Source organism: Sinohyriopsis cumingii, chromosome 9 (genome assembly GCF_028554795.1).
Source record: "Sinohyriopsis cumingii isolate HCF-2022 chromosome 9, ASM2855479v2, whole genome shotgun sequence".
In the NCBI taxonomy this organism is placed as follows: Eukaryota; Metazoa; Mollusca; class Bivalvia; order Unionida; family Unionidae; genus Sinohyriopsis; species Sinohyriopsis cumingii.
The window spans coordinates 35,272,957-35,300,806 of NC_142969.1; the positions used below are offsets into that span (position 1 = coordinate 35,272,957).

General features: G+C 36.2%; 1 protein-coding gene across 1 annotated transcript; it reads left to right on the plus strand.

Moving 5' to 3' along the window:
* On the plus strand, positions 1–27,850 carry LOC149791536 (SPRY domain-containing SOCS box protein 2-like). Its single transcript, XM_089969442.1, has 8 exons — positions 1–71; positions 9,392–9,401; positions 13,019–13,166; positions 14,911–15,072; positions 15,583–15,814; positions 19,548–19,714; positions 21,805–21,834; positions 22,827–27,850. The coding sequence occupies exons 1-8, from the start codon at positions 1–3 to the stop codon at positions 22,916–22,918; spliced, it is 912 nt and encodes a 303-aa protein (XP_089825568.1). The 3' UTR covers positions 22,919–27,850.

Here is a 27,850-nt window from a genome sequence, read left to right on the forward strand (position 1 = left end):
ATGGCACTTATGCGCTTCACTCTAAGTACATTACTGAGAAATATGTTTAAATCCACAGCGTGGCTGTTGGCGTAAGAAATATAAAGACACCACATTACACAAGCTTTAGCAAACTTTAGCAAGCTAACGAAGTACGGAGAGAGGCTGCGAACAAACCAATAGAACATTTGAGGGTGTGCGCTTTCCTGTATGGGAAATTAGAAGGGACGTATAATCTGGTCTCCATGCTCTGATCTCATGAGACTTAACCACACCCTTACAGACCTTTCATCAGAATAATGGCGAGTAAATTATCAGACTTTAATTTCATACCAGGCTAGTAATTGGCAACTGTGTATGGGTCATTCTTTGTATTTGTGGAAAGAAATTATGAGTGAGAAAATGTCGATGAAATAGTTGAATACGTTGATATTTTATTACATTGTTATAAATTTTACTTTGAGTCTTATATTCACCTAGACCGTCAGCATCGCTGACTGGGGGCTCGGAGCTATTTAAATTGAAATTGTCCACCTTATCCGGTGTTATAAATAATACCCTAGGAAGCTCGTGACGGCTATGTTCTGACTGATCTGCTTGGCACATTGGCTAAGGTAAGAAGATAGGAGAAATATAAGCTTTTTCTATCTGACGATTGCGTCTTTCTTTCTGGCATCATAAATAAGGAAATACCCCTTACTAAGCTAGTCTGTATCAGCCCTCGTGCCGGCGTTAGCACATGGGCATATCACAAAAGTACAAACACCAACGTCCTTGACTTAAAGTCTTAAGATAGCGTGTTTCCCTTCGATGTTGATTCTGTTACTCATCTGTCCGCCTCGCGTTTCTCTCCTTTGGTACTTCCGGTACCCTCGATTCCGTACTTTCCTTGCACTTTTGGGACACTCTCCACGCTTCTCTCCGTCATTACGCCTCCACCCAGACTGCTTACGTCACAATAGACTTCCCGCGTGTTCTCAACGTGTCTTCCTTCTCTCCGATCCTCGGGTGTCGCCTCTCATTCCCGTCCGGAAAGCTTCCTGTGGAATTAGAAGGGACGTATAATCTGGTCTCCTTGCTCTGATCTCATGAGACTTAACCACACCCTTACAGACCTTTCATCAGAATAATGGCGAGTAAATTATCAGGTCAAATGAGACACTCACATCTAAATACTTCAACACGCTTGGTTCTACAATAATTGTGGTATAACAATAACAATAGCCCATTTCATGCAGACTTCGGTGAACTTCGTAATTTGCTCGGAATTTTGATCACGTGGCGGGTGGTCAGCTGACCGTAATAGGTGGTGGGCAAAAATATGGCTAACGCTTCAGCGTCAGCATCAACTTCTGTAACTACTTCAACATCGTTTATCGAGTTGAAAAATGCATATTCAACAGCGATGCTGCTGCAGATATTGACGAAATTTAATATTGGAACCATCCTGTCTTATTTTCTAGAAACCAGGCCGGAGAGTAGCTTTGAGCTGTTTACATCTGGACATGTACATGTGACTAAGGAAACGGTGTCGAAGTAAACAAATTTAATCCTGGCAGTCAAAGATCAACTTGTTCAAACTATTTCTGTGCATCCGAAACGTCACTATAATAAAATGCGTTTCATGAGTTTATCAGATTTGTTTCTGAAATATTTCTTAACAACAATGGACGCCATTTTATTATGTACATGAGCCCACCAGCATTTGATTGGCTGGAGTATAAAGTAACTCAGGAGGTTATTCGGATAATTACGGAGCAACTCGGTTAAATTCGGTATGAAATGGGCTATATTATCAACGACTTCTGAAACACGCATACACGTCCCTAATTATTAACTTCTCGATATAGTAAACCATAAGAATCATAATTGACACATTAAATATACAAATACCTAGGTACTGCGCACAAAACCAACAATGACTAACTCTGCATAATTCAATCATTTTGGGTTTTGGTAGGGTTGGGGAGGGGGGCTCCCAGTATATTATTTAAATTACCATAAAAGTCTCAGCCCGGGCTCGATTTTGTAGGGAGTGAAATTAGTGATAGAGAGAGGCAAGGCTCTGACAGTTAAAGTATTGAGAACACAGAAGGTGAAATTCAAAAGAATAACAGTTTAATATAATTAAATATTCAAATGATAATAATTTCCCAATCACTCTTCTTCCTCAAGACCAAGTGAAATACCAATAATCGGCTAGGAAGAAGAGCCAGCCTCCCATAACAGTTAACACATGGGTTTGGGGCAAGTAGAATATATCAAAAACGGCATGGATGACAACAATTTTCAGTTGCATCAGCCTGTTTAGTACACACTGTTTTGCAGAATTGTCATCTACGAAAAGGGTTTGTGTTTTCACTGTGAGCATCACATGGTGTCCAACATGACCTTCGGACATGAAAATTGCCGGTAGAAATTTGGGGTTGGGGTGCACAAACTTCTTCTGCTATGAACTGCCATTGGCTTCTCTGGTCAAGTGGATAATATTCTTATGCTTTGTTTTAATATAGGTATCTAAAAATATGGACTTTTTTGACCTCACTTGTGTATTTGATTTTTTTGTGATTTTTTAATACTAGGTTGCTGATTGCGGCATTACATTTGTACATAAAAACTGGCCCCTGCCCACTTAAGGAAAGTTGATAATTTTGTTATGGTGCAGTCAGTCACATCGAATTTACTTTTCTGTTTCTTTGTGTATATTTAAATAATTTGTATGCATTAGCTTCATTATATTTCCTTCCTTTCTTCATTTATCACTTAGTATTATATGTAATGCTCTTTAGAGAGGGAGGTAAGTGTGTTTTGTACCTCAGTGCGAGAACTGTTTATATCATGACAAAGTAGCATATTTTGGACTTACCTTACTAAATATGGGAACAACATGGTGACCATAATGTATTGTCTTGCTCTTTCTGCAACTGTCAACGTTTGCACCCCTATTTTAATGAATATTATTCACATTTCAATACAGACACACATAAACAATTGCATAGCATGTCAACATTCATTCTTAAAAGTAATTTAATTACACTGGAGCACATAATCTTCAGAGGAATCATACATAAACATATTGTTGTGAATGTTAAATGTCACCAGTGGAACGGTCTTATAAATAATGATGCATATGGCATATTACTTGCTATATTTTTGTGAGAAGAATGAAAGTTTTAGCACACCTTTCTACCTTCATGACCCCACTCTGAAGTTGACATAAGAGATTCATATCTCGCACTTGGGTGATAATAGGAAATGTTTCAGTGTTATGTATATATCTTGAAATTTCTAGATTCAGTTAACAAAGGGGGAAATGTTTAGAATTAAGTGACAGTTTCATGCATTGGCAAGTACACATAAAGTTTCTCTTCTGAAATTTTTATGTTTTCACTGAACGTTAAAAGTACATCAATGTTACTTGTTTCTTTTCTTTTTGCAGGTCTCAGTTTGCATGGTAAAATATTAGGATTAATCGGTTAGTCATGCTGAAAGAAACAATAGCTTGAATCTCATCCAGATACTCATTCTGATCTGAGTGCACAAGAGAGTGACTTTGACGGACAGATTTAGCTTCTGCAGGAGTTGTTTTATGGTACGTGCTTATTAAAAGCCAAGCAGGTGAAATGATTTGTACTTTGATCTGAATTTCTACTGTAAATATTTTTTCTATACCGTATCTTTTTATCTACTATGATTTTGTAAACTCCAGAAATCAATAAAGTCAGTTGTAAGTAAATTGGTGTCTGAGAAGAAATTTTTCTGTTAATTTTTATTTATTGAGTAATTGTATATGTATGGTCGATTTCATTGGCTATGTATCAATAAAAATTTATTTGATATGCCACTTTGTAAATTTAACAGTATATCAATAATTCAGCGTGGTCTAATATTAATCGATTAAACTTGGATCTCTCCAGAGTAGCTAGACTGTTCCTGTGATTACCCACACACACAGATATATATATATATATATATATATATATATATATATATATATATATATATATATATATATATATATACCTGCCGTCTAGACCATCACCCCCTAATTTGTATTGCAGCTGTACACCTTCAGCTGCGTTTCCTGTGTGGGTTCTGACCAGCAGCACACCAGCTCCCATTGTTAATTCTATATGCGTTCTTGAAATCACAATTGGCCGTGTCCCCGTACCGTCCAAAAATTAATATTTATGGACAAATGTTAAATTCTCTTTGCCCACAAAGGATTATTTTTTCCAAGTGTTAAGTCCCATTGTCCTGATAGGGTCATAAGTGTTAAGTCCCATTTTCCTGATAGGGTCATACTATCGACACATAGTCGCCTCATACTACTTAAATAATAAATTCAAATATCACACAATGCTTCGTGAAGTCTCAGTGTGTCTCAGGCATGCTTCTATTTATTCAAAAATCGATTTGTAGGGGTGTTATGACATGAGTAGCCATGTATTTTTCATGTATTTATTTGTTTGGCTATTGATAAGGAACGCTAATCACATTTTCAATCCTGTATATTTTACTCATTTTCCAGTAGTTTTAGCTTACAATTTTGATATACACAAGAAATTTATAAACATGAAGTATCAATCAGCTTTGAATGTCTCAGTGGATCACGAGAGCAGTGTTTGTTTGCATCGCGTTGCAGTGGCGTCGCTAGGGGGGTGAGGGGGGTGCGGACCGCACTGGGTGACACCATCTCAGAGGGGTGACACCAAAATGAAAAATTGCAAATTTTACAGAGCACACACTGCTCGGTCTAGTCGGATTTCATAAGCGGATAACCGATCATAGTTAAATACATGACTAGCAGGCACAGCAGTGGCGTTGCTAGGGGGATGCGGGGGGTGCGGACTGCACCGGGTGACACTATCAGAGGGGGTGACACCAAAATGACATTACTAAGGATTCTGTATGGTCTATTACGAAAGGAGGACCATGGGGGTGACACCATGAGCTACCGCACTGGGTGACACCAACCCGAGTGACGCCACTGTCGCGTTGTATCCCTCTGATGTGTTCAATCTTGTTATATAATTGACATCGACAAAAACAATTTTCATTTAATAACACTAATTTAAGAAAAGGTAAAGAAAGTTTTTCTGAATTATATATGTAAAAACAATCACATAATTGCATTTTACAGCCACAGCGGTTCAGTGGTTACCACGTTAGACTCGTTGGATCGAATTACAGGGGCGGATACGGTGAGGTGAGGAGCGAAAGCGACACCCCTCTCCAAAAAAAAAAGGGGAAGAAAATAAAGTTGAAATAAACTGAACATGTCCATAATTAAGCTTTCGTTACACCTAGAAGGTTAAAATTATGCCTTGTAAACGCTTATAATGTAGAAGCTTATGAGCTCTTACGACAATGGTTCCTGAAAGGGGTTCCATACCAAAGATATCGTGCCTACTTGATTGGCCCGCCCCATTCCACCATACGATACTTTACAGATTCGTCCCTGAATTCTGACATCGTTGTAAGCCAATATACTGTATATGTGTCAGCCGAATATAACCTTCAAGTGTCAATGTGCTATACAAGTCCAATATGCACAATCCCACCCCCCACTACCGCAACATCATTCCACCCAAAACAGTTTAACGTAACTGGGCGTCCAGATGTTTGGTCGATTGTGTTTATATTTATTCGGAAGTAAAAACTGTAACCCATCAAATTATTCTAAATATTGGTCTAAGAATAAAACATTTTCATATTTGTCTGCGCTCTCATTTGCAGCATTTTCTTCGTTAATGAAAATCATTATTTAATTGTTAGGGTTCATTCATTTGTTCTTCCACTCTTAAATTAGTTTATAGTTCATTTATTCATTCACGTGTACCATATTCAAAGAAAAGTATGACAAAGAAGGACTGCCCGTTAAATAAATATAATAGGAACGTACTGGTTTTGTGTACGACGTGTAAACCGATACGCGAAACATAACAATTGTTGCCAATGCCAACCCTGAAACAAAAACAGAACATATTGAACAAACATCGCGTGATCTGACATTATTGAGTTGCTGGTTTGCTCAACATGGCAATCTTATTGTCAGTTCTAGTGTTGCTCATTGTGTCTGCTCTTTTGCCAGGTAGGTTGATTGTAATTTGTCATCATAAAATAATACAGCATCATATACATATAAGGCGGGAGTCTCAAACTCAAACCAACTGAGTGTCACATGAGGGTATTTTTATGCGGGTCACGTGATATGGGTTGGCGGGCCGCATTGATTTTAATTAGTTGTATAAGGTACAAATGACATCCAATGTTGCTATATGTCCCTTTTCTATTTTACGGATGGAGGAGATCGCAATGGACCGATATAGATAAAGCAAACTCACCTAGCAGGACAAGAGGTGATCGTGCATTGATTGTGATAGAGAACTAATAATGAGTTGACCTAGCTGTGGAGTTGATACATGTTATTAATGTTTTCTAGTGGAGCATGATAACAGGCCCAAAACGTATGGTCAACTTATATGCGAAAAATTATGTAATTTAAATAGCAGAAGACGCATCTGTCTCTGTCTCTCTGTCTGTCTGTCTGTCTGTCTCTCTCACACACACACAGAGGCGCTGCGGCATAAATGTTTCGGGGGGTGGGGCAAACATGTAGTGGTCAACTATTAAATTTTACGTATGTAGGCAAAAACATGTTAGAGGTGTATTCCTGGGTGGGTGGGGATAAATGCCTCCTTTGGCTCCTATGTGCGGGCGTCCATGCAAACACACACACACACACACACACACACACACACACACCTTCACACACACACACACTGTATTGGTCACAAGACTTAATCATTATTATGCAAACAATAACTATAAATGTTATTTCATCCACTGTTTGCATGCAGAAAACTTTCATCGTTTATATGCGAAATTATGGAGAAATACATTAAAACAGTGAAAATAACATTAATATGCACGTGTTTTTTTTTCTCTCGGTAAAGTGTTAAAAAACACGCTCTCAGTCGGTCTCTGTCTCTGTCTCTCTCTCTTTCTCTCTCCCTCTCACGTGTACGCAAATATGTTGAAGGTCATGATTGATTATAGGCTTACCCATTATTATTCAGATAATTACCATAAATCGTGTTTCATCCACTGTTTGCATTCACAACATGTTTGACCTATTAAAAACGCGTAAAACATTGACGGAAAAATACATTAAACTATAAGTCAAATGGACATTCACATTCACATGTTTCTCTTGTTAAAGGTTTCGAAAACATTCTCTCTCTCTCTCTCTCTCTCTCTCTCTCTCTCTCTCTCTTCTATATATATATTATATATATGTTACACACTCTAATATACGTATAACACACATCTATATCCACATTACAATTTTAAAGACATTTTATCTTGCGAGCTCTTCCTTTTACACGCTGCCGTGTAGTTTATTGTACATCAAGTTTAACAAATTTGAAAAGAAACGTACTGAATTCATCATAACTTTACTTGTGTATTCATGCATTTCACAGTGTTAAATGTATACACTACGTAGCGTGAATCACTCAGCCAGAAATGTATACAAGTTTTTTTTAAAAAAAACTTCTCAGGACTGAATATAATGCTTTTGACATGTTGTGGCAAAAATATAAGCATGCATAAACGTGTAACTGCTTCAGATTTGTAGCTGGTATTTTTTTATTATGGCAAAATTCGTGTCCCCTATTCTAATACCTGCTTAAGTTAGTGCACTTTGTTCTAGTCGAAGCTGACCTTTCTGAGGACATGTGGGTAGTCATTTTGATCATATGTGTTCTTAGATCGTGCACGATTTCCACCGCTACAACATACAACAAAATCAGCTAAGTATATGAAGCAATAAAGAGGTATCCCAACATTCTCGCCACTGTACATGTTGCAAACGGAAACAACTTCACCTTACACCTTTCACTCTGTCAGAAATTCACACCATATGTGGAGAGCACGCCAATAAAAACTATTTGATAAACATAAGCTCAAGTGGATAATGCTTTAATGTTGAATATATGAAACTCGTTAAGTAAATTCCAACTTTCTCCTCGCCTTCTCCTGGATAAGAATTTCTTTACCTCTGACACAATAACATAATTTCAATTAAATCATTCCATTAAGCTAATCTGAACACAGATTACTGCATGGAAAAAATCAAGATATTACATAATAATTCCAGTCATATTTTTATTTGTCGTCCCCCCTCCCCAAGCCCCAGCAAAAACCAGCAACCAGCAACTGTGTACTTCTTACCGTCTTTAAAATAATGTTTTATTTCTGATTCTACAGAGAGAAAAAACATAACTTCTGGAGGTACTTGCTTGCCTTCTTGAGCAATATTATGTTCAAGCAGGGGAAACAGCACTATAAAAACAAATTACGCAAAATAACATATTTCATGCTTTGCTTAAATTTTATTGAAAGTTGCAATCGCACCTTTTTGGAATAATAAAAAAAAATGAAACAAGTTATGCAAACAATTCTACACAGTTTTGGCTTCTCGATATTCATTTTGTCGGTTCAAACGTCATTCTCTTTTGGAACATATGTGTTTTTTTTATACATCTTGCACTGTACTTTTAGACTTCCTTGATTTAAACGACTATTCCTAAAATTATATTTTTTTATTTGCTGAGATCAATGTGCCTTTTGCTCTTTTCGTTCAAGGTACAGTACTACTTTAAACAAGGCATTCTTCTCTGTGCATATTTAGCCTCAGCAAAATCTCGTTATGACCTTCACATTATCGTACATAAGGACTATTTATAGTACGACACGATACCTATTGAAGAAAGAGGATAATAGCTCAATACAATTTCTTTCTGGCACGATGGATATTGACCGATTCATGCCTAATGGTATTTAACGTACTCTGCAGTTCTTTATTCCCCTGCCAATTTACATTCCTACTTGATATATATCTAAGAAAGATCTTTGCTTATGGTTGTGCAACAGCTATAATATCTCTCTCTCTCTCTCTCTCTCTCTCTCTCTATATATATATATATATATATAGATAGATAGATAGATAGATAGATAGATGTGTGCACATTCACAAATCTATGAACCCTCTAATCATCATAAGGGGCCAAGTGAACATGTAATCAGTTTCTTTTTTTTCTCTTTTGTGTAATTTAAATTTACGCCCCAAAAATTAAGCTGATGAAATAAATGTTTCAATTCAAATACATGCAAGGTTAGGAGCTCGCCACTCATTGAATATTTGCAAACTTTAAAAATAATTCCAAGCCAAGAAACTGTCCTTGCCTGTACCAGTCTATATATCTAGTTATCCCTCTTTCTCTTTACGTGTAGATGCCACGTGGGTTGGGGAATGGACTGAATGAGTAGACAGTGTAAATGCTAGTTATTCAATGAATGTTTTAAATTGAACATTTTTATCTGAAACTTTATTATTTATTTTCAGGTGCCTTTGGGTGAGTTGTTTTGAATGTGAATGACATTACAGCACTAACAAACACACAAACGCAAGTACACATAGATTCGATTGTACTTAATTGCGCAGGTTTGCTTCAATTATTTTCAATTTAGAATTACACTAAGACCAAAATCGTCTTTATGTCTTTCCAAAATGAGACAAGCATACCACATATATTTTCTAAGCAGAAGCTGTTCCGATGGCTTCAAAGTAATTATATTTAAAGTTGCTATGACAATAATAGGGTGGGGTGGCAGAATAGTCGCAGGCACCCATGCACATCTCACCTCTATCTGCGCGTGTTCGAGTCTCGGTTCGACCAACGTCAGTTTGTGAGAAAGCTTGCCAGAAGCTTCCCGTGGGTAGGTGGCCCTCCCCGAGTCTTCCTGGGTTCTTCCTCTACCAGAATAATCGTTAAACCCCACTAACTAAAGACAATAAAAGGAGTTACAAGAGAAACAAATATTGTATGTGCAAATGTTTGTGAAAAAGACATTGCTCCAAACAATGTACATTGCTCGCGTAATTGATAACCCGTAAAAATACCGTATCATCTAAAAAAGATTACTTGCAATTGGTTTCTTAGTAATCAGACAATATCGGTTGTTATAGTTAATTTCTTTTTCAATTTAATTTGCAGAATATATAGTTTTTCTTTTTAAACTTAAGCACTAAATAAACATTCCATTTTATGTTTATGTTTTTGTGGAAATAACTCTGCTTAAGATTGTTCGAAATATTTGTCGGTACATTGTTAAATATTTTTTAAACAACACATAATTGGGACGCGGATTTCCGTGTGGTCTAAAGCTCTAGCCTTTTCCGATCACTTCCATCTAACTTTTGTCCGCGTGGGGTTATAGTCTTACGCTCGGCCAAAATGGCTTTGTGAGGAAGCTTGCTCGCAGTTTCAGAAGTTCTTACCGAGGTTTTTCCCATGTCCTTCTTCCACCTGTTACACTGGGCGCAAAGTATGTGTGTTAAAAGCAAAATGGTGTAAACCTAGAACAGCAGCAAAACTATATATGTATATCTTATCGTACAAGTAAAATAAGTTTAAATTCGTCTCGTACTGACTAATTACTTGTAAACATAATAGAGCGTTTAGCTGTCGGAATCTTTTTGACAACTGGATCTAAAGAGATTAAAGCGAAGGTAGGAAAATTTTACGGTCTGTCGTAGTTCCCACAGTCATCTTACTTCCAAATTTGTTTGCTAGTTTTGTTAACTTATTGCCAACAATTTATTCAAAAACCGACCGGAATGTCCTAGCCTATTTCTGCGAGACAAAATTATATGCCTGGGATATATATCTCGGCGCAATGCTTTTCATATATTTTGTTCGCCAGAAATTTCTCCGCATCAAAAGAAAAAATAATCCGTTCGGATTGCATCAACTATATCTAAGATTGGATTAATTGTAGGATTGACCAAGAAATTGCGAAAAGAAAATAGAGGTATTCGCAACTTCTCTGACAATCCTTTCTTTCGTAAATATCTCAGGTTCTCTGAATGCGGCTTGCGGCATACATTCAATATATGATCCATAGAACTGACCTCGAACTTTTAAATGGTATTCCAACGAGCTCGTCAAGGGAAATTACTCAAAGTGAGAACGAAAAACATAAAAACAAAACAAACGAAATCATACGAATTTTAGATGACATTCCATACTCCAAGACTCAGTGTGATTCAAGTTCTTATTTTGAAAATACACTAATGTATCAAGTGCTAGGCATTACAATTGACTGACTAACTGATTGGTGTTTTATGGCACATCTATGAGCAAATACTTAGCCAAGGAACCCCTAAGGCCGTTGACCCGGTCTGTTCTGGGAAGGATTTGAACTTATATCCTTTTGCTCGCAGCAAATCTGGCATTCTAACCACAAAAAACTTGAGGATTCTTAGGCAGAATCAAAACTAATTCACAGCTAAAATACACATAATATTCAATTAATTATCACACCTGATGCAGCCTACCATGAGTTATAGTAGTTTTACGAAGTCGTTTTGCTTCGTAAACTCTAAGTCAATCCGTTTCTCAAATCCGAGAGAGAGAGAGAGAGAGAGAGAGAGAGAGAGAGAGAGAAGAAAGGAATTTCAATCCTCTTGAAAGAGGTGTCACTTGAGATGTTGAAATTACAGCTACATGTTGGGGAAGCTTGGCATGAGAGAGTACACGGGTCGAGCTGCAAAGACAAAGCCTGTTTGAGCTTCTGGCCAGCAAAACTTTATTGAAATACTCAACATATAAACTTACATTTCAATATCTTAAGACAACGCCAAATATGGCGCGCTCCTAGTTCTTGCGTTGGCCAGAATCTCAAAGTGAGGCTTCGTAGTCTCTCACAGATTATTGTCTAGGTCTATGCATATTATTACGTAGGTACTTCTGCAAGATCAGCACATTTGCCCTCTATAGGAATCTTTGGAATCTGTCTAGTTCACTATTTACGTAACCTAATGAATGTACTTTTTTGGGTGCTAAGTCTGAGATACAAGTAATGTGTGTATAAGACGGTTCGTACTTGATCATAATGGCGCAATCTGTATTAAGTAGTATATAATTGTAATACCGAAATAAATGGATTCAATCTCAATATATTTTAGTAGAAAATCACTTTCAATATAATTTATCAACTTACGTTTAATCCAATTTAGAGAAAATTTCAATCTTGTTACTTGTACTAAAAAAATTCTGTCTTAATAGTAGCTCATAAATTCAGAGTTGCTCCCTATTTTTATGTCATATAGGTATCGATAGTATCCATTGAGTGAGAGTTGTTATGTATATCTAACTTTTGTGCTTAACTTTTATCCTTGATTTAAGTTGTGGTTTAAGCTAATAGTTATTTGTAAACAACATGTTTAGATAACTAACGTTTGTCTATTATTGTTGACTGTACTTCGAGATAATGGTTATTTGTAAATATGTTGACCAGGCCTTTTGATCTTAGAATGTTCCAGAAGCAAACTTATGACCTACATCCTAGTCTTCTAATTGTGTCTTAGCTTTTTATGAAAGGTAGCGGTATACAAAGATTAGTCATTCTAATTGAAAGATCAGTCTGTGGTGTTATTTACGGTTGTGTTTAGATATAATTCGTTATATTTAGGATTATTTAGGATTTAATTCACAATTCCGTAAACTCCGTTAAAAAATGTCACGTTGTTTTCTAGGGAAGTAAATTGCTTGTTGAATTTTGCTAAGCTTGATGGTTTTGCATTCTGTTATTTAGTTTAATACCACAGAGTAGTAATAATAAACTCTCTTCAACCTCCGCCTCCCCCCCCCCACATGCTGTGCTAGTCCACCTCAATTTAAATTCTCGATTGGTGTATGCACCCATTACATGAACTTTGGTACCTCAGAAAAGGCATGTTGATACTCTCTTCAGACATCATGACGTGTAGGCACCTGTGTTGTTTCTGCGGATAGGTCACGCTACTCGAATTGCTTCAGCACAATGCAGCCTTATACGTGCTCATAGTCAGTTAAGCATCAATCAACAAATCAACTCATTTAATCTTAGTCTATTGAGAAATTGATGGCTTCTTGCTCAAGTGTAAAATGCAGTGTCAATGGCGAAATGCCTCCGCAGTGCCTACTAGGCCATAATTTTTCTTTCTGCTTTCAGCGGAAGTGACATCTATGTGACGAACAATGCAAGTTTTTCGTCAACGGTAGCGGTTAGTGTCATCGTATTAATCTGCCTGATTTGTGCCATAATTTACTGCTCCGGAACCCCAATTGTGCACCGTATGTAAACCTTTTTTTTCAATTTCACATCATTAGCGAAATGCATCTCACATCTGTATTGATTCACTGCATAATCTATATGAATCAGACTCTTATGAATCCGAAGGTTCTATAACAATCGCCTAGAAAACATTGTTTATCTGCGAGTAATTTATCATATACTTTTTGTTATTATATTATTATAAATCATTTTCTCTCTGGAGAACAAGCACAGTTAGTTTGATGAATTCTCAATTTTATAAAGTCTTTTGTGTTATATTTGTTAAGATATATTTGAGATCGAACCTTTAGGGATCAACTATAACCTGGATTGGCACCAAAACCTATATGATATTTCGGAAACTGACAGTTAATCTCATTCAACATTGCTTCTTGGGTAAACTAATTCACTTCCTGAACCCGAAAATTGCGTTCAACCGTTAGCCTATTATAACATCATCTATAAAATCAAGTTTATATTGTCAGTGTTTGGTTTCTCATGAATGGGTATTTTTTTGTTGTTGGTCAAAGTTTCACGAAAATCGGTTGAAAATAAAGCTATGAGTAGATACTCAATAGCTAAACTACCAAGATCGTAGACTCAGTTAATCACGCTTCCGTGGACCATGTACCACCCTAAGGTGTGATAAAATTAATGTTTGACATCTACCCCAATCTGGAATTGGTCAAAGATATCTTATAATTTCTAACATGCAAAGTTTGCCTGATATGAAATATCGGTATCATAGCAATTGGTTAACTGTAGCAATGTTGGCTGAGTCAGACAGATTTTTTGTTTCAAGCGAAAAGTGTTTGAACTCAAATCATTTACCAAAAATCATTTTTTTTATGACTGATATGTACGAGGCCAAAATGCTCTCCCAAAAGTTTGGTTTGTGGTCATTCATTAAGTTACAGAGTATTATGTCCGACGGTTGTTACCATTAGTGATATAAAGAGCACTGTGTCCGACGGTCGTTACCATTAGTGATATAAAGAACACTATAAAGAGCATTATGTCCGACGGTTGTTACCATTAGCAATAAATAGAGTACTATGTCCGACGGTTGCTAACATTAGCGATATAAAGAGCACTGTAAAGATCACTATGTCAACGGTTGCTAACATTAGTGATATAAAGAGCACTATGTCCGACGGATGTTACCATTAGCAATATAAAGAACACTATGTCGACGGTTGCTAACATTAGTGATCTAAAGAACACTATGTCCGACGGTTGTTAACATTAGCGATATAAAAAGCACTATGTCGGAAGGTTGCTAACATTAGTGATATAAAGAGCATTATGTCCGACGGTTGCTAACATTAGTGATGTAAAGAACACGATGTCCGATGGTTCCTAACATTAGTGATATAAAGAACACTATGTCCGACGGTTGCTAACATTAGCGATATAAAAAGCATTATAAAGAGCACTATGTCCGAAGATTGTTACCATTAGCAATGTAAAGAGCACTATGTCCGACGGTTGCTAAAATTAGTGATATTAAGAGCAATACAAAGAGCACTATGTCCGACAGTTGCTAACATTAATGATATTAAGAGTACTATAAAGAGTACTATATCCAACGGATGCTACAATTAGCAATATAAAGAGCACAATGTCCGGTGGTTGCTAACATTAGTGATATTAAGAACACTACACAGAGCTCTATGTCCGACGGTTGCTAACATTAGTGATATAACATATCTTAGAATTTCACTAATGTACCTGCTTATTTATTTATCTATTTATTTTTTACAGGCGATCCGTTACCCCCTTGGGCATTCAATATTCAGCCTCATCCTAGCCTTGTATCCCACGGGTTTAATTCTGTCTCAGATGGGCTATCGATTACCAGTCCAACAACTGTTGTTCGTCATAGAACTGGAAGTTTTGAGACGGATGGTGCCAGATGGTCTGGAGGTAAATATGACTGTTAATACTACTACTGTTGTTAAATAGACAAATGACGATGCTGCTGCTGCTGATGATGATGATGATGATGAATATGAAGAAGAAGAAGAAGAGGAAGATGCATTCGCCACATGATTGACTGAGTGTCTGCTTGGAAGTTATTATATTATTAAGGCTACTGGAATAAAGTGGCTACCTGGTTTTGGCAGGACTCGAACCTGCAACCCTCTGGTCGTGAGTCCGGCATTCTAACATCTGCGGGACGATTGGCTAATTTCTGGTTGGGCAGTCTTCATCCATGTGCCTATTCACAAATTCTGTGTAAAGGATAAGCAAGTAAGCAGAGCAAACACTGAGTAAAGAAAAGACTGGTGAGTTTGGTTTTTTCACGTTTGGCAGGTACCTCACGGGTCTATAGTGAACACTTTCTTCTCTCTTTTTTTTCTCGTTTGAATGCTCTCGTTTATTTCGGTCAGCATACCTTCTTTGTTTTCAAATTTAAGTTTTATTTTCCCACAGGAATATCTGGAGGCAAGCATATATTTGAAATTGTTTGGCCGGAAAGTTTTAGGGGCACTACAGCCACGGTCGGTGTTGGATCAATCCATGCTGCCCTTTTCCTGAAGCCCAAAGGTGCTCTGGTTGGACATGACAAATTGTCCAGAGGACTGGACATCAGTAGTAAAAGGATCATTCAGTCTGGTAAACCTATCAAAAGGTGTTGCGGTTCAAACGGTCACATACCTCAAAAGTAAGCAAGCACCCACCCACCCCGTGGAAATTTAGCGTAATTGTATTGATCTTCAAAACCATGCTTTAGATTTAAATTTTATTTTCGATTTGTTATTTTAAACTTACATGTTGTCAAGCGCTGTTAAGACTCTATGATCTTAAACTAAGCGATAGAAAAAGCAAAAACGTTTGTAATATTCAACAAATATTTTATTTCCCTAGAATACTAGGTGCAAAATTTAAAAGGAACTTACTGAATTGTTAATTAGATCCCAATGAGTCCTAAACATTATTTCATAAGTCTAAAGTATATTGTTCCAAATGAATTCCAGTGGTGGTCTGAATAAACTATAATCTTAAGTGTACTGACCTGTTTCTATCCTTGAATGTGCTGATGTGTCAAAAGTGTTAATGTATCAGTATGATATAACCCAATATTTACTCCCAAAATAACATCTTAGTCCAAACGTCAATAAGCGCTTTATAATTCTTATGAATAATTTAAATAAATCCTCTCAAACTGTAATTAAATAGAACTAAACGATCGATTCCACTAGACATACATTAAAATATGAAATAATAATTCTTATTATCATAACGTCTATATAAAACCTAAGACAAAATAAGAGGACCAGGGTGTGGGTTATGTATAAGAAAGGCTAGGTCTGTTTCCTAACATTTTAGCAAACTACATGGCAAAGATCAGGTAGACCACGAGTTTCACAAGGGAAGAACCAATGTTCTGAACTCTAATCCATGAAAACATGTTTTCAAATCATATATTAAACTATTAATACACAATCAGGAACAAGTGTTAGCCATGTAATATATTGCTTACAAATAACCTTTACAAGGTGCAATCACGGACACAAATTAAACACACAGTTTAGATATATATATAGCAAGGGCAAATAAAGCAAAGAAAATGTATTACCTATGGTAAAGTTTGCAACACGAGGAGAGTGGGATGATTTAGTTGGTTTGGTTTAAGTTCGTTTGGTACTTTACACTACACCAGGTTTTTGGGTTATTTAAGGTGGAGACTATTAGAGTAAATACCTTACCCAAGGACTCACAGTTGACCGAGGCTGGTCCGGCGGTAGTAGGACCCACATACTTTCGGTCGTGAGCCCGGCACGCTAACCACTGAGCTACTGCGGCTACCCCGAGTGTGGAATGACATTGATTCCAGCAAGGCCCATTGTCCAACATTGTCTACATTTCTTTAGTAGGAGTATGTATATGCTAACGTGTACGCTAATAGCCTTGTACTAGGTCCTAAAAAGGACTTATGAAAAGGTGTGAGATTGAAACTGTAATAATATTTCATAGTTAGCACGGGGAACAAATCCAAAGTGAATAATACATTGTCGTATTTATTGTCCGTTTGCCCGTCCCTTTGTATCTTTCTCATTACATATCTCTTTGAACAATTGCTAATAATAATAATAATAATAATAATAATAATAATAATAGTGGTAGTTGTAGTTGTAGAAGTAGCTCTTGCAGTAGTAGCACTACGACACTACTAATATTACTATACGAATTATTGTGTCTGTTAGGGTCAAAATCGTGTTAGCACAAATGGTCGTACAGTTTATTGATTGGTTGCCATGAACAAAAAAATTAAGATATCATGTAAGACATGACATTGCTCATGCTGTTATGACTCTACGGTCTTAAAACTATGTAACAGAAAAGCAGCACGTTTTGTAAAATTCAATAAATAGTTTATTTCTTTAGAACATAAAGAGAACATTTAAAAAAAAACTACAGTATTGTGGAATAAATCCCAAGTAGTCCTATAAGTTCTAACACAAATCCAAAAGTATAGAATTCTAAATGAATTCCAGTGTTGATCGGAACGAATTCCAGTTGTGAATTTGCTGATGTGCCACCAGCCCGGAATGTGGCGATAGGTTAACAGTCTTGTTGTATCACATTGATATGATCCTAAATATCCTTGAGTGAATTCACAGAAATTGAAACATAGTGATTTAGTCCTAAAAGTATTCAGCAGAGTTTTTCATGCAGGACAGCACACAGACATCTTCCTAGTGCAGACTGGCGTGAGGCAAGGCTGCTTGCTGTCGCCATTTCTCTTCCGTCTCGCCATCGACTGGATTATGAAGATGTCCACCAATGGGCGGAGAAATGGGATCCAATGGACATTGTGGAGTCAACTTAAGAACCTTGACTTTGCCGATGACCTAGCACTCTTGTCCCATAGTCAGCAGCAAATGCAGGACAAGACCGACGTACTGGCAGCCATATCAGCACAGGTTGGCCTCAACATCCACAAAGACAAGACCAAGATTCTCAAGATCAGTTATGTCAGTAATAACCCAGTCACACTGCAGTAAAGTGCCGTGGAAGAGGAGGAGTCCTTCACGTACCTGGGCAGCATTATCAACCAGCAGGGTGGCACAGATGCAGATGACAAGGCAAGGATCGGAAAGGCCAGAGCAGCTTTCATACAGCTCAAGAACATCTGGAGTTCCAAAGAAATTTCCTTAACTACCAAGATCAGACTGTTCAACTCCAACGTGAAGTCAGTCCTAATGAATGGAGCAGAGACCCGGAGAACCACCAAGTTGACCGTAAAGAGAGTTGGGACCTTTATCAACAGCTGCCTAAAAAGAATTCTCCAGATCACCTGGTTAGACACCATCAGCAACACCAACCTGTGGCAGAGAACCTCACAGCTTCCAGTAGAGGTCTAGATCGAGAAGAGAAGGTGGGGTTGGACAGGACACACCCTACGTAAGCCGCCAACCAAGATTGCCAGACAGGCATTGCAATGGAACCCTCAAGGCAAGCGGAGAAGGGGACGACCAAGAAACACCTGGCGATGCGACCTTGAGGCGGACATCACTAAGATGGGTCACACCTGGAGTCATCTTGAGGGGATGGCACAGGACAGAAGCTTCTGGTGATCTTTTCTGGGCGACCTATAGCCCGGCAGGGGTGACGGGCAAAACTAAATAACATTGATATATAAAGCTAAGACACAATAACAAAACCAAGACGAAGGTCATCTTTCTAGAACATTCTGTTGTCAACAAGCTCAGGAATTTTCAAGTGAACAACTAATGTCCTAAACTCCGATATAAGTAACCATGTGTACCTCCATTAATACAAATCTGAATATGTAATATATAATCTATTGAGTATGTTGCATACAAAGTAGACCGCTCCGGTGGCCTAGTGGTTAGAGCGTTCTCCTCGGATGCGGAAGGTCGTGGGTTCAATCCCCGGCCGAGTCATACCAAAGACTTACAAAAATGTTACTAACAGCTGCCTCGCGTGGCGCTCAGCATTTAGAGGTTAATGTTAGGTCTGGTAGGCCTGGTGTCAGGATAATGTGACTGGGTGGGACATCATGCTACATGTCTGCGGTATGATGCCCCAGTGCTAGACATCACGATAAACTGCCACACTGCAGACATCGTAGCAATATGACTGAACAATTGTTAAAGCTAAAGTACGTTAGAAAAAAATCCAAATCCAAAACAAAGCTAGGTAAATTTTATGGTAATCATCTGAATTATGAGATATTGACAAATCGCTTTCCTTTGAAGGTTTTATTACAGTTATTGATCTTTCAGTCACACACACACACACACACACACACACACACACACACACACACATATATATATATATATATATATATATATATATATATATATATATATATATGCGACCAAACTTCTCATCCCATATTATTATTATTATTATTATTATTTTAGTTTTTACATGTACCTTGACGCTGACAGTGGCAATGTTGGATTCGGGAGCTCCTTCGAGTTCTGGGGCTTCCCCATTATAGGCATTCCAAAAGACCTATACCCCTTGTACGTCATGATCGGAGTTTCTGTCGCAGGGTCGCATGTACAAGTGCTATACAAAGGAACTGGTTGGTAGCTTATTTCAATTTTTCATTTTCCGTTAAACAACAAACCATATATATATATATATATATATATATATATATATATATATATATATATATATATATATATATATTAAAGAATATGAGATCATTTATCAACTAAGCTAGATCGTCCTGATCTCATTTTCAGTTTTCCAGCCAGATTTTGATCACGGGCGGTAGCTGTGTGTTTATGCATCACTCCTACCCATCTGTAGTCTGCATATACATTTTTATGTTTGTAATCTCTTATTGATTTCATTAATGAAAATCTTTAACGCGATAAAAAGTGCACAGAAGAGTTTGAATTCATTCATTGATTTATAATTTCTAACCTGACTGTGACCAGAGTGGCCCTAACACTGGCATCACCTGCGCCTTTCGTGCTTAACGGACTAGCCATGCTACCATGGCGCCACGTTGCATACATTATAGAGGACTTTATTTTCCGCGGACAGCAGAGTGACGTAGTTCATCCTATTCGGCAACTACTGAATACTTCCTAAAATTACCATAAAGTTAAGAGTTTAGAGTTATATCCCTTCGCATACATGAGCTTAAAATTACACCGCTTGCTAAATCCACGTGAAAAGCAAATTTGTTGTTGTCATTGTTTTCCTTTGCTGGATTCGACATTATAAATATAGGAAGAAGACGACGCAGTATTTTCCTTCTAAGTGCATACATGTGTAGTAGTGCATACACCCTTTCACTGAAAATTTGCTTGTCCAGGCACTGGGAATGACTGTCCAGCAAGGTCATCTTTTACACGCTGAAAACAACCGTTAGGAATGGAACGCGCAAATCATCACGGTGTTAGGGCCCACCTGGGCATAATCAGCTTGGAAATTATAAATCAATAAATAAACTAAGTTCTCTGCATCGTTTATCTCATTTGTGCTTTTCGGTTTTTTAAATTGGTGTGGGGGTGGGTTACCAACAAAAGGGAAGGTATATTCAGACTGTTACCGGCCAAAATGTATTGCAAATAAAGGACCATATGTATATTTAGGTCCAAAAGTACATTTATGCATAAACCGGGACAGATTAGCTGTATGTAAAGACTGCTTTTAGAAGATGTCCTGTGTTGTCTTTGTAGACATGTTTATATACAATATAACAACCGCTTTTAGATGATATCACAGTTTACCTGTACATGAAGACTACTTTTAGGTAGTGTCCTAAATGGTCTTTTTACTCAGATTTACCAGTAATATAAAGTCGCTTTTAGATGGTGATCTGAGTGGTCTTTTTATACAGGTTTACCTGCGTATCAAGACCATTTGTAGATGGTGTCTTGTGTGCTTTCTGTGCAAGATAAACGTCTTTATTACAAAGACTTTTTGACGGTGCCCTGAGTGGCCTTTGTACCCCAGGTTTACCTGTAAGTGAAGTTGAAACAATAATGAAGTTCTTTACATGTTACTCAGTGATTTAAGTCGTGTGAATCTAGAAAACAAGAAAGGAACAAAATGCTTTGACAACCAATCACCAATGCATCTCTTGACTCAATATTGTACGAAAAAAGACTTTTTATGAGTCCTTTCTTATCGCAAATTTTTCTTTTATATACCTGTCTTTTAATAGGCGTACCTGCTTATCAATATGTGTATCTATCTAGGCCAGACACGCCTTCTATTGTAAACTATCTATCTAGGCCATATATATATATATATGCTATCGTATGTTATATGCAAAGCATTTGCTTGTTGGCAGCTTTGTTTTTTTGGGGGCGGGTGTTGTTGTTTTATTTGCAGGTTTTTTGTGGGGTGGGGTTGGGTGGAATGGTAGGAGGAAGCGAGGGGGAATATTATTCTTTCAGAAGCCATGAATGTCACGAATTGCATTGCATTATGAAAAAATCTAATCAAATAAAATTTTACTTGAATGAAGGTAGTGTGCATCTCATATATATAGGCGGACATTAGCCTCGATGAGTGGTCATATTGTTAGCGATATTGTTGGCGGCATATAACCTTTCGGTGTGATATTCAAATAAAACACTTTTTTTTGGAGCCAAAACCTAATTGTTTATGTACTCTTCTATATTCATTATTTTCTTCATCTTTTGACAGCCCCTGATCCGAATGTGCCAGGGCCCACGGGTAAGTTGAATTTGTATTAAGGGCTAATTAAAATGCATTTTATCAATGATAATTCAGAGGTCAACATTTATCATCTATAGGGGCTTCTAATCGAGTAAGTCATCGAGAAGATGTTCTAATAAACTGGAAAAAAGTATTAAACTAAATTGTGTCCGCATCGGTAAGTTTCAAGCTTTTCTAAATCTTAGAAAGGAAAAAAAAAACAATTAATAATTTAATGAGGTTTGTCATAAGTTGGGGTGATAAACATGGGCCTTATGCTTGAAAACGGTAAAGATGTTAAAGTCACTTCCTTGCTAGGCAGTGTTGGAAATACAGTTTTTTTTCGTTTCTTTGTTTTATTGTGTTTTCCCTCTACCAGTGCCGTATTTAGGTGATTTCTATGAGTGATTTCATTAATAGCGCAGTTTAACTTTACCAGCGCCATAGGTTTGCTATAATATGGCAACATACATACATACATACATACATACATACATACATACATACATACAGACATACATACATACATACATACATGGAAGCAGATATTTATATGAACAGACGTACAGGCAGTTTGACACAGACACGAACATATAGATAGAACGTCATACCTGATCGACCGCTCCGGTGGTCTAAGTGGTTAGAGTGTCCACCTCGGGTGCAGGAGGTCGCGGGTTAGAACCCTACTCGAGTAATACCAAAGACTTACACAAATGGTTCTCGCAACTGCATCGCTTGACGCACAACATTAAAAGGTTAGTGTTAGGACTGGTCGCCTGGTGTCAGTATAATGCGACTGCGTGGGACATGATGCAGTATGCCTGCGGCATGATGCCTCATTGCTAGACATCACTATAGACTTGACACACTGCAGACATCGTGGCGATAAGGCTAAAATTTTAAAGCTGCTTTAGAAATCCAAACTCACACATAAACACACACACACACACACACACACACACACACACACACACACCCTTTATCCATGGCAATACTTCTTTTCATTACAGGTGCACAGATATTCCTCGTGCAACAACCGGGCCTAAGTCAGATGCCAATGTCTGTTGCGTCGCCACCCTATTATGGAAATCAAAAGTATTAGGAAATGAAATCAAGAAGGAATACAGGTGTCAAAACTCATATGTTGTACAGATTGATTTGTTAATCAGAGAAATCGATTACTAATCCGATATCTGGATCTGCTAATCCCAGATCTCTATGTATAGATCCGAGATTTTGATTTACTAACTCTTCCTACAAATCGTTCATTTCAGTTTTCTAATTAGAGATCTCAGGAAAACAGAGAATTTGGATTATAAATTGAGATCTTTGATTTGGAAAGCGAAATCTAGGATTACAAAACCATGATCTCGCATTTACAAATCTAGATCTCGGATTAGTAAACCATGCCCTCATATTATAACAAGCATGAAACATGTCCCTTAAACCTTCAGTATGCATGTAAATAGTGACTACCACTGTGTATCACACTAAATAACATATTTTAGTTGGCTTAACTTGGCCGTTTTATTTAAAAGTATATGACAGAAATTAAAACCACTTGTCGTAAAATAAAGATAAGCTTTGTTTGTTTCTTCTACAAAAATGTAAAAACAAAATATTTTTTCTTCAGATATGACATCATGACGTGAAAGTCATAAAGAAGGATTTTCAGTACGTATTATGAACTGAGCAATGTATCCTCTCATATGACTAACAATAATGACTCTCATATGACTAACAATAATGACTCTCATATGACTAACAGTAATGACTATCATATGACTAGCAAAGTAACAATAATGTTTTAAAGAAATTAGTTCATTTTGTATGGGTATAAACAAAAACAATATTGAATTAGAACGTCTATTTGACTTTTTCTTAATGTGTGGTATAATAATAATAATAATAATAATAATAACGACAATAATAATATTAATAATAATAATAATAATAATAATAATAATAATAATAATGTGCTTTTGTAATACAGGCCATGATAAAGCTCGATAATGCGGTATGAATATATGTTTTTTTTGGTGTAAAATCGTGTGTCTATACTAGAGTTTATTTAGCAGTAGTGGATGATAAAGCAGTTTCTATTTTCTTTGAAGCTTTTATAACAAACAGTGATCAATCAATCAATTTAAGTTTTGCATCATATGTATTTCTAGTGTTGTGTTTTTGTATATGAAAAAAGGTTACAATTTGTTTCATAATTTGCTATATAGCGGACAAATATTTAGAACATGAAATTCATTTTCAGTAGATTGTAACGTTATTTAAAAAATTCGTCCTTTGGACTTTTTAGGATTATAAGCCAACATTTCAAAATATATTTGTATCTGATATTCCGCATACCATTTTTACCGAAGTCTTTTTGCACGAATGCATTTGAAATATACTTAAATATACAAGAAGATATAGAGCATATCATCGGCATCATACAATCATCTGACCTCCGATCCTTGTTACAGAATGGGAGTTTTCTATGAGTCAGACATGCAGGTTTTGTACCAACTTTTTTTCAATAATTAGCTTTAACATACACATATCCTTCATGGTCAGAAATAGTCAGTAGATGCATTATGAGTTTTGAGAAGAACACATGCATTCTAGATATTTGTAATATGATCAAATATCTACCTCTATAAGGCCATGGTGCTACTTTTCAAAACTTCTGAAATAACAACCTGTGCGAAATATAATTAATCCTGTTTCTTTTCAATATTCATTGTACTTTCCAGTATTATCAGTTTGAATTCTTTCTATATGAGAATATTGTGTAACTGTTTAGCAGTGTCATTGAAGCCAAATAAATTGTCTGCATACAGCTGAAAAAATAATTATAATCTCTAAATAGAAACTCCCTTATTTCCTTCTGCTAAGAATGTTTTCTATTCATTCAAGAGTAAGGAAAACAGTAAACAGTAAGGCGATAAGACACAACCTTGGTGTACACCCCAACGCAATGCAACACATTAATAAGAATCGAAAACTTCAGTTTATCATTTCTTTGTTGAAACAGCAGTAAAATTAAATTTTAGTGAATTTAATATGTTTATTACTGTCGTCTAATAAACCATTAGTTTTTCCTTCAATTTTCCACCATGAAATCTTTTAGCAAATGTTGATATAAGTTCAAATATTACTAAAACCACTAAAAAGGTCTTTAAATTGACGATGGTTTCAAATCTCTGAATATCCGTTTAAACATCATTGTCGCCGGAAATAGTGAAATATTCCTTGATATTTGGTAAGGAAGGAAAAGGTTTGTAATTTTAAGGTAAGGAAAACTCCCAGCTATGTTCTAGTAAATCATGGAGGTTGTAGAAAATAATGGCCATGGCAGTCAACCGTTATCATTGTATTTCTGCATAAATTATGTCATTTGAATGTGTACAAACAAGATGGAAACATTTGTAACATAATGTTTCAGTGAATAATTTACCTCTTTTGAAATGATGATGATTACATGTAAATTCATCAGCTCCAGGGGATTTTTGTATTTCAAATTTGAATGAATTAGTTTTGGTCAAGTAAGTGAAAAGTTATCTACTGGTATGTTCGTTGCATTCAGGTACAAAACTTAATTACATTGTGACGAGAGCTTTCCATTTCATCTATCTCATCAAATGCGTCCCATCTCCATTTATTCAAACGGCCTCGATACAATTTGTTCAGTTTTGATTTGATTTTAAGTGGTTCTTTTGATTAGTTAAGTACGCATAATCTTTTTAATATGTTTTTTTTATTCATGTATGTGTCGAAATGAATGAAGTTTGCGTTGTTATGTTGCTTTAATATGTATAGCACTATATCGAGGTTATGTTGCCCATCGACGTCGTTTAAATAATGTAGCACATAAGGTAGAAATGAAATGTTCGTTACCAGACGTTAACGGCTATTTACGGTTTATTCATTATAATTATAAAACCATAAAAATATTTTGAAGACTCAAACTGTTTTACATAATGCATGCATGTAAAACTTGACACCGATTTATGTCAGTAGTGATACAAATAGATGCAGTTTTCTTTAAACATTGAATTGCGTGTACTGACAACAACATCTGGTATAACAACGGTCACTCATTATCGTTTCAACGACTTGATACGTTATAGTAAAATGTGTCGAAATCTTTATGTAAATCCTAGGCTCATTCGGAAAGGAATTCAACTTTCCTAAATGAATTATTTATTTTGCAAACTAAAAATATGATACGTTAATAAGCATGCAGTGAAATATAACCGGTAATAGAAGTAACAAATGCATCTAACCAAAAACGGAATGCTCCGGTGCTCTGGGGCAGGTCTGGAAGAATTTCTGCTAAAACGGAAGACAGACAAAATTGAACATCTATGGCGTTAACTATATGTATATGAAATCGGCTTACAATAACCAAAATTAGTCATGCAGCTAACACCAAAAAGGATAAGGATCGAATAAAATCTGAATTTATTAGGGACCAACACATGTTGCTTAAAAGACGACTTGTGATTTTATAGCGAACTAAAATTATTTCCAAGTCTTTTATTTTGACTGTTTTTATGACTTAAAACCGATTGGATTTTTTTCTTTGGTTTTTATTGTGTTATTTTGTTGTTTCTTTACGCGCAGAAAGAGGCACTATGTAATGGACCATGTGACTTTTTTTCTCCTATTTCCGAAGTAACTGACATTTCATGTTTCAGATTTGCACATTGACAGATATTTAATGTTAACTGTTTGTTATTGTTCACGTTAATATTTTAATTATAGAGTTTACACAGATGTTCACAGGAGATCTATGCATATGTCAGTTTTGCCGGTTTGTAACAAGTTTGAAAAATGATATATAAATTTGTTGTTTCTTTACGCGCAGAAAGAGGCACTATGTAATGGACCATGTGACTTTTTTTCTCCTATTTCCGAAGTAACTGATATTTCATGTTTCAGATTTGCACATTGACAGATATTTAATGTTAACTGTTTGTTATTGTTCACGTTAATATTTTAATTATAGAGTTTACACAGATGTTCACAGGAGATCTATGCATATGTCAGTTTTGCCGGTTTGTAACAAGTTTGAATTGTGTTATATAAATATGCTTTCAATAAAGATGTTTTTTTTTTGCAATAGGCAAGATAATTTGTTCTTCGCACTGAATTCCTTGATTTAAAATAAATTATCCTTGCAGGCAAAAGACGATATTAATTTAAGACAAATCCAAAACACGTGTAATAACGTCAATAAATAGTTTTTCTTCACTATTTCTCATCCAACCAACGTGGAATGTTCGATTCGTTACAATAAAAAAGACATAGTGCGAAATATACATTAGTGTTATGCTAAGACTTTATGATATTAATGTCTTTAAATGTTAACCCTTTCAATACGTTTAAATGGTTAGCTGTTTTTTGTGACTTTAGTCGGACAGATTTAAAAAGTAGAAAATATGACTGTGGATTAAACTTTTTTTTAACATTTCAAATGAGCACATGTACATAGCTAATATAATTTTGCAAGGATTACAAGAAAAAATTAATCGAAATCAACATTAATTCAATCACAAAAAGATGAATTTGAATAATTACCAGATCTGTAGAGAATACAATGTGGTTAAGTAAAATTCTGAAATGAAAGGGACATGAATCAAGGAATGTCCGTTTCCCCCTAATTAAGTCTGCAATGGCTGCCATCAGTAACCGCATAATTACTGTGGAAACAATTAACTGGCGATTAAATCTTTTGGTTATTTTAAACTTTGATGAAAAACATATAATTATGTAACATTTTAATATTATAGTAATATAACAGTTTTGCTGAGAATGTTAATACTTTATAGCAAATTTCTGCATACTTCAACTGCATACAAGTACTGGGAGTAACTGTTTATCTACACCGTATAATATACCAGTCTAAATCAAATGGTTCTTTTATATTTTTTTTTCCACTCTCTCGTGTTTATCCCATGTATACTATTTGCAGTTCTAAACACATGTAGCAGATATCTAATCGTTCACTCAAAAATCAATAAAGAAACAAGACATA

Excerpts from the sequence above, each read along its gene's own strand:
- LOC149791536 (XM_089969442.1), top strand. The coding sequence starts at position 1 with ATGGCACTTATGCGCTTCACTCTAAGTACATTACTGAGAAATATGTTT. Across the intron at positions 13,167-14,910 it reads CGGAACCCCAATTGTGCACC|GCGATCCGTTACCCCCTTGG; the intron begins GTATGTAAACCT and ends TATTTTTTACAG. Across the intron at positions 15,073-15,582 it reads TGGTGCCAGATGGTCTGGAG|GAATATCTGGAGGCAAGCAT; the intron begins GTAAATATGACT and ends ATTTTCCCACAG.